At 44.7% G+C, this 13,105-nt stretch overlaps 1 protein-coding gene and 1 long non-coding RNA gene across 14 annotated transcripts in view; one reads left to right on the forward strand and one right to left on the reverse strand.

The window, feature by feature from the left end:
* Positions 1-13,105, forward strand: part of ESRRB (estrogen related receptor beta) — a 127,696-nt gene that overhangs the window by 90,033 nt on the left and 24,558 nt on the right. For all 3 annotated transcript variants that reach the window (XM_015287714.4, XM_015287711.4, XM_015287709.4), the window contains exons 2-3: positions 928-1,337; positions 9,701-9,817. In XM_015287714.4, coding sequence (XP_015143200.1) covers positions 941-1,337; positions 9,701-9,817 — 514 coding nt within the window. In that variant the 5' untranslated portion in view covers positions 928-940. The remainder of the gene's footprint in view (positions 1-927; positions 1,338-9,700; positions 9,818-13,105) is intronic.
* The window catches only part of LOC107053519, a 182,685-nt gene that overhangs the window by 39,114 nt on the left and 130,466 nt on the right, over positions 1-13,105 (reverse strand). For 2 of the 11 annotated variants that reach the window (XR_006939502.1, XR_005860463.2), the window contains exon 6: positions 2,958-12,581. The exons of the other annotated variants lie outside the window; for them this stretch is intronic. This is a non-coding gene — a long non-coding RNA (uncharacterized LOC107053519). Of the gene's footprint in view, positions 1-2,957; positions 12,582-13,105 lie in introns of those variants that run through there. 11 annotated transcript variants of the gene reach the window in all.

Below are 13,105 nucleotides of genomic sequence, written 5' to 3' on the forward strand. Positions count from 1 at the left end.
ATGTCATGAGAAGGAGAATTAGGAGATGTCCAGGGAACCTGGGTGCTGCAAATACAGCATGCACAATAGAAGTGATTGTTTCTTTATTTGTTCACAGACTGAACAAGTAATCCCTGGAGCTCATTTCCATATGATATCATCAGAATTAGCAGTGTTCTAAAAAAAGACTGAACTTTTATGTGAACAATAAGATTATCTTTGACTGCAGTTAATAATAATAAAAGCTTTCAAATTTGGTAAAGATGCCATCCCTGCATGTACTTTAGGGCATATGAATCTGTAAGAAGTGGAAATTTGAGAGAAGCCTTTCTATGCATAAGTCTTACGCTAGTAAACAAAAGGAAGATTAATATTTAAGGTTAAGCTGGATGAAGCTATTGATCAGATCAGTTTCTTTCAGTTTCTGAGCTCCCATTTTAGTGATGTTAATGAAGAGGAAGAGTGAATCCAACATGAAAATAACAGACTTCTGTATTACAAAAGAAAATCCATTCTGAACAGATCCTTCTTGCAGGGTGTGCTTGTGTACTCTGCTTAGAGCCAGGGCAGGGAATCCTGAACTAACTAGGAATCTTTTTCATTTGGCCAGCCTCGGATCGGCTCATTTCTTTCTGCTTCCCCGGGGTTTGTCTGCTCTGGGTAGCTTCTGCCTCATCAGCACTGATGCCCCTTCCAAGAACTAGCCTGTGAACAGCCTGAAATTGTGATCTACATTAATGGCCTTGACTTTCTCTGTGATTTGGTAGGAAGTAGGCAAATGGTTCTCAGTGATTTCTGTCGTATCCCTGAGGAGAAGTACCTGTGTGGTGTTGGACTGCCTAAGCTGGCTGGAATTGGACTGAGGTGGGAAAGTAGGACTCTCCTTTGACTGCCCTGGAGCTGCATGTAGCCAGGAGGCCACTGAACATCTTTGCTCTCTCTTTGCAGGCTGCTCGGCAGAATGGCCACGGAGGAGCGGCACCTCTCCTCCAGCTGTGGGTCCTTCATCAAGACCGAGCCCTCCAGCCCATCATCTGGCATCGACGCCATCAGCCACCACAGCCCAAGTGGCTCCTCCGATGCTAGTGGTGGCTACGGCATTGCCATGGGTGGCCACCCCAATGGCCTGGACTCACCGCCCATGTTCAATGGCACAGGGATTGGTGGTGGGTCCTGCCGTAAGCGTTACGATGACTGTGCCAGTGCCATCATGGAAGATTCACCCACCAAGTGCGAGTACATGCTTAATGCGATCCCCAAGCGGCTGTGCCTAGTGTGTGGGGACATTGCTTCTGGGTACCATTACGGTGTGGCTTCCTGTGAGGCATGCAAAGCCTTCTTCAAGAGGACTATTCAAGGTACGGTGTACCAATTTTTGTCAGTCTTAACCAATGATCAGAAATTCCTTAGATGACTTTGATAACCTCAGTGCATATATATGTAGACAAATTCCAGCTCACTAATTTTGCAAATACAATTCACATATAAGGTATATGTCTGTGTCCTGAGCGCCAAAGGCATGCTGCAGATGTGTACATGTACAGGTCCAACAATATAGCTGGAAGTAGAAGTGCATACAGGTGAGCTCTGATATCCTCAGATGCTTGGGTGTACTTATACAAGCAGACCGTGTATGAGCAAACATGCCTGAGCACACAGATACTCTCTCTGTTTCTTACACTCTCTAATTGAAAAAAAAAAAGGACAGAATAATTCACCTTGCAATGGAAAGCATATTAGTGGGTTGACTAGAGAGCAAGCCACTGTGTGAGTAGTTGGCTGATGTCAGCCCACTGCACCAGCACTCTCTTGACTTCTGTGAAATGAGGTAAGTCCACTTGTGGGGAAAGCACTCCTTTTATTTTGTTCATTGCCTGGGCCAGTCATACTTAATTAATACTCCATCACCAGGAATGTTCAATTCTGGAGTGAACAGAGCAATACAGGGTGCAGATTAGCACAGATCTCTACAGAACTGACTAGTTTAATTTTTTTTTAGATTCTAGATGTATCTCCTTGCCACTATACTGCTATGGAGATGATCATTCTGTGTTGCCCTACTGAGTCTTCCTGTTTCGTTATGCCATGTGAAAAGGATGTCCATCCCTAGAGTATTGGCCTATACTTTGGCAGACTCTGTGATTTGTCATTGCTGAATCTCCTGTGATTGGACTTCTAGTTGCACTTCTGACTGTCAGCACAGACTCTCTTCCTTCTCCAGCACTTGGACCCATTCCCTTTGTTTCTTTTTGGCACATTCGGGTACTAAAGGATGGAAAGGGTATTGCCCTGAAACAAAGCCCTTAGGGGATCTTTATACAGGAAGATACTGAAAAACTAACCCCTCATGGGAGCAATACAAGAACTTCTCTGCGGCAGAGAGAAATATAGGCTTAACCTGGAGAGAGGAAAAAGAAACCTAGGAAGTTTTGAGAAGTTGAAAATGATCCAGAGCAACAGTAACTAGAACCCGTAATCAGCCGTAGTATTCTATCGGCTGCTTTCATCCTAGGAAGGGATACTGCTTCCCTCCAAGCCCTACTCCCCAGCACAGCCATATTCTCCCTGTGGTTCCCTAATTGATTGCCTGTTAACGTGTAACAGATGGGGGAAGGAGTAAGTGGTGATTTCTCTCACCCTGTCATCAGCTTGTATTAGTGACCGAGGCACCAAAATGCTTCAGTTCCCAGTCATGGGAGATCCCAGTGTGCTGTGCCAAGTGTGAGCGGTTTCAGCTACGGAGTTGAAGGCTGAGCCTGGGGAGATTGGGTAGGCAATAGGGCTGCACAGTTTGGTTGACTCAAGAAAATGTGAAATTCCTAGGGCTGTGTATGCTGTATCCACTCAACCCTGGGTATTACATGGGAAGGAGCTTAAGTATAACATACAAGAGACGGTGAGGCAAAAACATTTCCAAAAGGTATTCAGCTGTATTACACCCAACTTGCAGACTTTTTTTTTAGTTCAAGAGTTGGGGGTGGTTTTGTTTTTTTTTGAGTTAAAGGATTTTTTTTGAGTTAAAGTATGGCAGAGCCTGGTAGCTCTGCCACTTACTCTTCCTTTCAACCAGGTGAGGCCAGGCTGTCCTCAACATCGTGAAGTCCACTGCTTTTTGATTGATGGGAAGGAGATGGGCTGAAAGCTAGCGGGGACACAGTTGTGTATCTCTGAGGTCACAAAATCATAGAATCATAGTACGGCTTAGGTTAAAGGGACCTTAAAGATCATTTAGTTCCAACCTCCCTGCCATGGTCAGGGCTGCCACCCACCAGATCAGGTTGCCAAGGGCTCCATCCTGCCTCACCCTGAGCACCTCCAAGGATGGGGCGCCTACAGCTTCTCTGGGCATCTTGAAATGTGCTACTGTTGTTGCTTAAGACAGGTTTGACTTGAAAGCAAAATTTCACACTAGTTAAATGAAATGAAATAGGTCTGTTACAAGAAAGGTAATGTTTTGGATATTTCTGAATTAAAAACTTTAAAAATTCATATTCCATAGAAATCCTACATAATTCTCTCATCCAAATCTAGGACAAATGCAAATTTCTTGTGGATACATATTCATAATCTAATGATATTCATTCTTGAAATAGTTTGCTCAGCAGATAGAACATTATATATCAATCAAATACATTGTCATTAGCTTTAGTTCATCAGTTTTAACTGGTAAATAGTTTTGCTTTTCTGAACATTGAACTAATAACAGTGCTATGTAACCATATAACTGCCCTTATTTTTCAACATATTCACAACTATGACTTGCCCTTCATCTATTTTTCATTTTCAAATAGTGAAAATTAAGGCTACTTCTAAAATGACCCATTTAGATAAAATCTTAAAGCTCAGCAAAATAAACCTGAATTAAGATTTCCCTCTCTGATCTTTGTGAGTCAGTCTGTTGTGTGCTTGGAACTCATACCCATAAGGTGAAACAACAGGACTTGCAAGAATTCGTATTGAGGAGAATGGGGCATTGAAGAGTCAGAGAGAAGAGGCACCTTCAACATCATCTTCTGAATGGCCAGGTTGTTTATCAGGCAAAGTGTCTGCATCCGTGGATTTCCTGCTTGAGTCTTGCAAACTTCAAACTCAGTGAATGTAGCTACACAGCTGCTGTGCCAGGATGCCCTTACACCACTAAGGGGCTTAAAATGTGGATAATGCAGCTCAGAAGATTTATGTGGATTTATAACAGGCTTGAAACAAAATCCATAGTCTTTTAGGGTCTCCTGGTTGTATTTATAGTGATCGTCATGGCTGCTGGGAAGGTAAGAGCAGCTGAGAGAGTCTGCACATCTTCCTAAGTGGAAGAGTCTTCCACAAGAGCAGCAAAGAACCTCTGAGTTGCAGGAGGAAGGTTTGTGACTGTGCAGTAGTGGCTGTGGCAGTCAGGCTCTGTTCTGTCTCTCTGTCCTTCTCATATTTCTCAGATGAGAATTCACAGCAAAAACAAAGTGTCTTAGCCTTCCAAAAACTTCTGTAGCATGGCCAGAAAAAGTGTGGGATTTCCAGGATTTAGTGCCTGAGTGCTATTTATTATCGTAGCTCTAGGACTTGAAGTCAGAAAATCATCTGCAGTCCAACTCAGCTCTGTTGGTTTTGTGTTTTGTTTTTGCCTCAGTGCATCCGTAGAGATTGCTCTGTGCAGAAGGATCTGTTCTCTGAAACTTCAATAGGTAAATACTTCTGTGTCAGAAACCTGTGTCTGCAAGAAACTATGTCAAGCTGAGAGAAAGCTGTGTGCTGCCAATAGAGAGCCCTAGGGCTCATCTCCCTAGGCAGGCAAGAGGGTGACTTGACTAAGGCTATGCAAATGTCCAAATCCTTTTGCATGGAGCAGAAGCTGGGTGTGCCTTTCTGAGAAGGCAAACAGTGCTGGTATTAAACCTGGAGAGACCCTCATTTGCTCTCCTAGAGATTTTTCTCTGATTTTCACAGAGTACCTGTCCTCATGTTATGATGTCTCACCAGGACTCACGTTATGATGTCTCAGCTAATTTAAGCAGAAGATAACAGAGAATCCCCTGCGTGCATCCTATCAGTGTTCCCTTGTCCAACCTCTTCTACAGCAGGACTGGTGCCCACTGAGTGCAGAGACACCACTGGTCACTCACCATAGGCCTTTTTACAGTTTTTAGGTCTTTTTTGAGTGGGACACCCAAATGACCAGCTTGCCTTTGGAACTGGAGATTACAAAAAAAGAAAAACAACAAAAACCAAAACAGATTCAGGACAAAAGTTTGCAGATCCTGAAATGAAAGGATCACCAGAGCTAGTGGCTAGTTGAAAAGTCCGATTGCTTTCTCTTGCAGCTGTACCGTGCAGGCACTATGCTGAGTGCTTGATGGAACTCTCCTAAGCCTACAGTATTCTGAAAGCAGTCCCTGAAGGAAAAGAAAGAAAGGATAAAAGGCATCAAACGCATGAGCTGGGAAGGCTGTAAGATGGATTTCCCCGTAAATTCCTCTCAGCCCTCTGGCACCACAGGACCAGCAGTGTGGCACCATGCTCCTGGTCATAACTGCAGTGTGTTGCATCAAATCACAGGGGTGAAAGAAAACTTTTTATCCTGAACAAATAAAACTTGGCACTTAATAGCAAATATGTTGAAACTTAGGCTTTTCACTGAAATTCAGGAAAAGCTTGACCAAAGAAACAGAGGGCAGGAGAGACAGGTATGTAGCAACGCAGGCATAGCAGGATGGAGCATGCAAGGAAGAGGAGAGGGAAAGAATGGTGAAGAGGAATGCAGAGGATACCAGAAGGAGAGAAGAGGGTCAGTTGTTTGCTTGTTTGTTTCAGAAAGCAGAAGTTGAAAAGACTTCAACTCTGAAGACTTTCCTGGTTGTTTCTGTTTGATTGTCCCCGAGTTTCCTTCCTTGCATGAGGTGGAGTAGGCAGGATCTGACTAAGTGGAGGAAAGCAGCTTGTGCTTTCAGTGCTATACTAAATCTGAGCTCATCTCCCTTGAGGAGCCAAGTCTATAATGTGAGCAGGAGCTGTGTGACATGCTAGCGCATTCCCCAGGCTCAGGGAGTCATCCTCCCCCTTCCCAGATCCTCTCCTTCCACAGAGGCCATGGTCGACTAGGAGACTCCAAGCTCTGGTGTGCAATTTTCAGGTATTCCAATTATGTGTGCACTGAATATTTTGTTCCAAACTGTTTAACAGTCAGAGGTCCCCATTTTACAGAAAATAGGGTAATTTTGCAGTTCCCCAGCATAAAAAACATGACCTGTCACTTCAATAGTCTATGGCTGTTCCTTAGCATCTCTCATCTAAAAGCTTTAAAGTGCAGTTAGACTCTAATGAATCAAGACTCATGATCCCCCCAGAAGACAGGTTTGGTAGCTCACTTCATTTTGCAGATGGGAAGACCAAGAGACAGAGAGGAAGTGATTTGACCTCCAAGAGGAAAGCTCAGAACAAATCCAGACTCTGATCTGGTCACCAGCCACTTGGTTTTTTTGAAGCTGTTTTTTAGGTCAGCCTTTTGTGGTGGCATCAGTGAGGTCTTGGCAGGTTTTTTGGATCAAATGTAAATGCTACCTAAATCAAGGAATGCTTTTCTAATAAATGATGGTTCAAAGCAAGGCCTTCTCTACTAGATTATCCCATTTTCTTGCCTTTTCCTTCTAGGTCACATAATCTACAATTCACAACACACAAAGATGTGCCCCAAATTTATACTCATATAAGGACTTGTCTGTGTGAACTCTTGTGTGTACGGAGGCCCTTCTGCACCCCAGCTGCTGTAGCAAAGAGGGAGCACTCTCCAAGTGCCAGCAGCCAGGCTGATGGTGTGACCGCCCGCCGCTGCGAGGCTGCTGGAATTCCGATGAGTTAATCTCATCACTTTATCATAGGGCACTTACAGAAATTACAGGGAGCTGCAAGCAGCTCGCTGTGCTGGCAGCCAGCCCCAGGACCCATAAAAGAAATTGAGAGAACAAACAATAAAAAGAGTCAGAACTTTGTTACAAAGTTTTGGAGATGAGCTTTTCGTGGATGAATTCTGCCTGGGTAATACTGATGGTGCCTTTCATGGTGTGGTCTTGCAAACAGCTGGGTATTGCCCCCAGCTATAGCTTGCAGTCCATTCAGTACAGGGTGCCTTTGGGGCTTGATTTAAAAAAAAAGTCTGTTTAGCTTGGCAGCGCTGTCTCATGTCTCCTTGTGTCAGTTCTTGTGTGAAGAGAGCACACTGGGCTTCCTCTCTAACATCTACCCCAGCAGAGTGGGCTGCAGGATATGGTTGCTCGTGCTTTCTTCCTTGAGACTGGGAGCGGGGTATGTGTAAGGGCGTACAAGCCTGTGTTCAATGTGAAGGCAATAAGACATGCTGAAAGGGATGTCCCACTGGTGCTAGGTGTATTTTCTCACTTTTGCATACCCACAAACCCTGTGGCTGCAGCACTGCATGGTGGCCGCTGTGTTGCCATATGGGAAGGGGAACTGCCCCAGTGGCCACCCTCTTCTGGCTCTGATGCTTTAAGGTGTGATCCCAGAACAGAATGCCTTTGAAAGCTGCATATTCAAATTGTGCCTAGACGGTGCATATGGTACCCAGTACATACTCTGACACTTTCAGAGTTGAATTGTGATATAGGCTACATAGACCATTTCCAGTACTTTGTCAGGGGGAGGCGTGAGGAAGTTGAGGGATCTGCCTGACTCATTGTAGAGGGACCTTGAAGTGCTAGAGAGGGCTGTCATTCCCTCCTGCTGCTGTTGGGGCCCTGTGCCCTTGGTGTCTCTGTCTTGGGAGGCAAATTTTTGGCCTTGAAACCGCAAGACATGAAATATTTTGCTCTCCAAAACTCTGGTGCTGCTTTTGGTGTGCAAGGTGAGCACTGAAACTAAGGCAAGACCTTTAAAAGTGGGATTATGGTGGAGTTTTATTCCAGATTTGTTCCTGCTCTATTCCTTCCTGTGCAGGGTACAGCAAGTATCAGATCATGAGATCAAGGCCTCTGTACTCAGGAATCTGTAAGGCAGTAGAGCTCTGTGTCTAGAGCAGGAGCTTATTACCTTGAGATCATGCCTGAATCTCAATTTCTAACTCTCTGAGAACCTTGATACATTGCTAGCTATTGAAATTCAGGCACTGCACGATGACGAAATACAGTCTGAATGGAAGCAACTTGTGCAATGTTCTTTTTTTGCGGATAAGCTGCATTTTGGGCACAAAGGAACAACGTTGAGGAATCAGGTAGATGGCCTGGAGCTTAGAGTCAAGTTGCAGGTCTTGCGACAAGGCAGAGGGCAGGTTTGTAACTAGCAGGCAGATAATGCTTATGCTTTTGGGGGCTGTGTGCTTCTGAGGTTTCACCCAGCAAGGGCCAAGCATAGTGAGATAAATCAAATGGTGCTTTCTTCCTTTTGAATCTATGCTCTCTTTTAGCTCTGTCAGTGGGCTTTTGGACTGCTTAGTTAGTCCCAAGATCTAATCACCACCCCTAAAGACTATGCGTTTTTGTAGAGAAAAGAAGGGTCTTGAACAAGAACACAGAAATCCATTGCAGAACTAGGAACAGAAATCAAGTGTCCTGTCCTGGAGTTACTGAACTGGGTGCTTCCCTTCTAATCCGGTGGTATACAAAGTCCGGGCTGTGTCCCCTCTCTGCTCTCATTTGTGCTCTTTCCTACAGCCATAAGTAAATTCTTGACTCTCAGTTTCCTTCTCTGAACCACCAAAGCAACCTTTCCATCTTTCTGAACTGATTGTAGATTTTAGAAATCTCTTTTGGAGCTGCCTATTTTACCTAGAAGCCAGACTGCCTTGCATACATTTATCACTGTCAATGCATCATTGTCGACACTAAATTTCTGGTCCTGCTCCACAGCCAACACTGAATAGTCCTCTTCAGAAGCATCTTCACAGTGAGTAGCAGGACGAAGACAACTGCGTCTGTTTGTTATCTTCTAGGGCTAAATAATTGCTGCTTTACATGTCCTTCAGTGTACTGTTCATTCCATCCTCATATCAGACTCCCGCTTCCATGCTTCAGTTATATGCTCGGCTTATGATAAAATACAGTGTGAGCAGAAACAATTTTGCGATGCCTCTTTTCCTGTTTTGTTTTGGAGGTGATGTTGTGATTATAAATGAAAGGAAATGAGGAAAGAAATGATTTTCTCTGCAAATAAGTGATAAGGACTACTAAAGTAAAACTGAAAATATTTGCACAGATAGCTCTCATTTTGCATCTTACCCATTTTTCTCAATAACTGCTTCCCTGCTACCTGTAGGGTGTCACCGACAGGAGGAAGCAGAGGAGGAAATGCCTGCTCCCAGTAGTAAACCCAGAGCAAGGCAAGGAAGGCAGGTGACATCCACCTGGTAGATGTGGAGTGAGACCTGCTCTCACTCTCAGGGCTTCAGGGAACAGGTTGTAAGTGATGCAGCATAAGAAGTGATGATGTGCTTTGAAAATACTGTGTGCCTGAAAGCCCAGCTTTGAGCCAGCCCCTTGGATGGGCAGGTTTCTCCCAGCACGTACAGCAGTGTTGCTTTTTTTCTGAAATGAGCTCTAATAAGTAGTGCTGGGTTCTCAAAGAGCCATCCATCACAAGCCAGCTTTGGTCTGTGTGTGTGTGTGCAAGTGAGTGAGTAAACACAGAGACCAATGGTTATGGAAATATTTGGGCACTACAGACTATCTCTGGATCAGTGAGGAGAACATGGCTCCTGAGTGACCATCTCTGTGTTTGATTGCAGGGAATATTGAATACAGCTGCCCAGCCACCAATGAATGTGAGATCACAAAACGGAGGCGCAAGTCCTGTCAAGCCTGTCGCTTCATGAAATGCCTCAAAGTGGGGATGCTGAAAGAAGGTAAGACACAGTTGCTGTCTGTCCTGACCTGGAACTCCAGGCCTCGTAGGATCCCCTAGGATAACTACACACTTGTGCTCTCTGGCTTTTCCAAGGGATCTCTATACAGGATTTTTAGAAGAGTCAAGATGGGCTGTGACCAAGAAGGCAATCTAGAGAAGGAGGGTGGTTCTAGTCAGTACACTAATGCTAGGATATTACTTTCAGCATGATAACAAATTTGACAGATAACTGGAAACAAGCTGTACCAAACTTTTTTCTTTCCTGAAAGAACCCCGGGCTGGAGGGTGTTGTTCTCCTTGCCCTCCAGGTCATTTTGCAGTATTGGGAAGGAAAGGTTCTTGCCTGATTATGACTGAGTTGGCTGGGTTTAGTAAGGGAAGGATGGAGTTAATGCAAAGCTATGGCACAGTGTGCTTGAAGGTCTGCCCATATTCCCACTCAGGAGACTTTTTGAAGATGGTGAGGAGCACAGGTTTGTCTGGGAGCTGTGGGTCGCCTGCCCTGCATGCTCAACCTGTTCAGCTTATTGATCTGTTCAGTGTTCTCTGAGTAGCGTTCAGCTTTCCTTGTGCTGCTTTTCTTCCCTTCCCCCCTGCCTCCCCAATCCTTGTCCATTCAAGGTGAACCACAGGGAATTCAGTGGCAATTAAACACATTCTTATGGATTGGCTTTAAAGCTTTATTTCCGTTGGGTCCCTCAGGGAGAGGCAGCAGAGGAGGAGGGGTAGGAAGGAGAAGAGCTACTTGTAACCCTCTGCATTGCTGTACCTGGCAGAGAACAGTGCCCTCCGTTTGTCCAAAAGGAACAACAGCTAGCTGTGGTCTGTGCAAGGCCAGTGTGCTGGAGCCAAGATGCCAGCATGCAGTGTGCTTCCAGATCATACCATTTTAGCAGCTAGTGATGAATTGCACGATGTCACTTGAGCGTGTATTGCTTTGCACTGGTGCTCTCTCATTTCTTGAGAGGCAAGTTGATGGCAGCCAGTATTGTTAAGAATGTAGATTAGATGTTAAACCCTGTCCTGTTCTTTGATGGATGTGCAGTTTCTGTGGTTAAATATCTTCCTGCTGGAGCGCAGAAGGTACCAAGGGGAGGAGATGCAGTCTTGTGTAGTCTATCCCTCCCCAGCAGGCTATTGAATTGAGAAGATCTTGATCTTCTGCTTGGATTTAGAGAGTAACCCATTCAAAGCAGCTTCTCTGTGTGTGGTCATTCTGGGGAGTGTTATATCCCTGTGTTACATCCCCTCACTTGCATGCCAGTCTACGATAGTGATGCTGGCTTTAGTGGGAGTGCAGGTTGGTTATGAGAGGGCCTGCTCATATGAATCCTGTGAAACAACCATAAGAATACGATGTGGCTCCAGTCACTCTGCAGAGCAGTAGCATGGGTCCAGGTTTGCTGGCTGCCTGTGTCTGTGCTGCCCTTCATCCAAGCAGTTGAGCCTCTAAAAGCTGGCAGCTCTGAGCAGCAGGAGCCCATGCTGGCCTGTCTGACTGTAGCCAGTGCAACCTCTGCTCCCAGTTCTAGGTGTGTAATATAGTCCAGAGCAGGCTCTGATCTGTGGCTTAGCCACCAAGTTGTGTGAAAACAGTTAACTCCTGCCAGACCAGAGACAGGCTGACAAACAGTATAGTTTCATTCACACCATGCTTTGTCTGAACTCCTGAACCCTGTGGGATGCAACCCATTGTAAACTGAAATTTGACTCTTAAGGCTGCTTTTGTGCTGAAGTGTCTTTGGTTATTCATATAGGGATTGATTTGGCATCGTTAAAGCCACTGGGGAAGGGTGGTTTGCTATTGATGTTAGTGTATCTGTGATCCTTCCCATAATATTTAGAGCTGTGGAATATATAGCATTAAGATTTATTGATAGCAGTGGGATGTGAGAACACTTGACAATATCGAGGGAAGCAGAAAAGCCTATTTTAGCAATCTGTGAACAGGAATTTTTTGTCCTAATGCTGAGTGGCCAGCTGATGTAGGAAATACTTCTTTTCTCTCTCTTCTGCTTAGTTTTCCCAGCTGAGAAATAAGGGTCAGACTACCTTGCAAAAGGGTTATAAGCACTGATTAGTTAACTTTTTGTGAAGCCTGATTGAAGCACAAAGTTATTAGTATACAGAATTTAATCAATACATGTCTTTAAAAGCAAAATCCAAGCAGGGGGAAAAAACAGCTTCACAGTCTTTGGTCTCTATAGAGCCAGGAGTTTCAGGAAAGAACAAATCCATAATTGTTTGACTTGCTCAGAAATGCAGAATTGACAAGAGATTTTGGATTAGAAAAGGTTCGTTGGTTTTTTACATCTCTGATTTGTCATTCTGTTAGCTCATCCATCCCTTTATCCACCAGAGCAACAGTGTTCCCTGTTACACATTTCTAGTAGTTTGACTGGTTCTTGAAATCTCTGGTGTCTTGGCTTTCCCAAAGAACCTATCCTGCAGCCCCCATGTGCTCATTAGGATAAGATGTGTCTTGATCCTCAAGCTACGTGTTATTTTTCCTTTCAGCATTTCTCATGTCTCCTTGCCTTGGTTTACATCTCTCTTCTTCCTTGGGTCCATCCATGGCAGAAGGCTGTTAAGCCAGGTTCTTTCTCCTGTTTGATTGCCCAGACTTTGGAGAAAAATGATCTTATGGTTAAATGACAGATCTTGAAGCCAGTTTGTCTCTTGCTGCTTTTCTCTTTGAGATCTTTGGTACTGATCTGGTAACTTACTGGGAGGCATTTCTGGGAAATGAAACTGTCCTTCCTCTGAAAAGAAGAATATGATATTCCATTAGTACCTAGTTCTGTGCTTTGTGATTTCTTCTTGGTAAGACAGGAAAGATTCTTCTGGTTATTGTCCTTACAGGTGATGTACACACCTCTGTCTGCTCACTGGGCACGTGGTACAAGCCTATTTTTCAAGCAGGGGGAACCAGTATTCAAAGATGTCAGAAAACAGATAGCAATGACTTCAAGCCTATGCCTTACTTCTGAATGCTTGACTTGATTCTGCCGGAGCAGAATCCCCTTGGAAATGCACATGAGGGTCACTCAGCATATTCTTTCCTTCCCTATGGACTGCAGGGAACTGACCAGCCAACTGTGGCCCTTTAATACCTGGGAGGCTGCCCCTAACACAGAGGTGCAGGTTGTTCTGGCAATGCCAAGTGAATGAGGATCAGGGCAGGAAGAGAGCCGACGGGGCGATCAATAGGTGTCTCAGATATCCAGGCCACTTTCTTTAAGAGATCTCCGATCAATGCATTGCAGCGAGGGAACTGCACGGACAC

This window comes from Gallus gallus, chromosome 5, assembly GCF_016699485.2.
Source record: "Gallus gallus isolate bGalGal1 chromosome 5, bGalGal1.mat.broiler.GRCg7b, whole genome shotgun sequence".
Taxonomy (NCBI): Eukaryota; Metazoa; Chordata; class Aves; order Galliformes; family Phasianidae; genus Gallus; species Gallus gallus.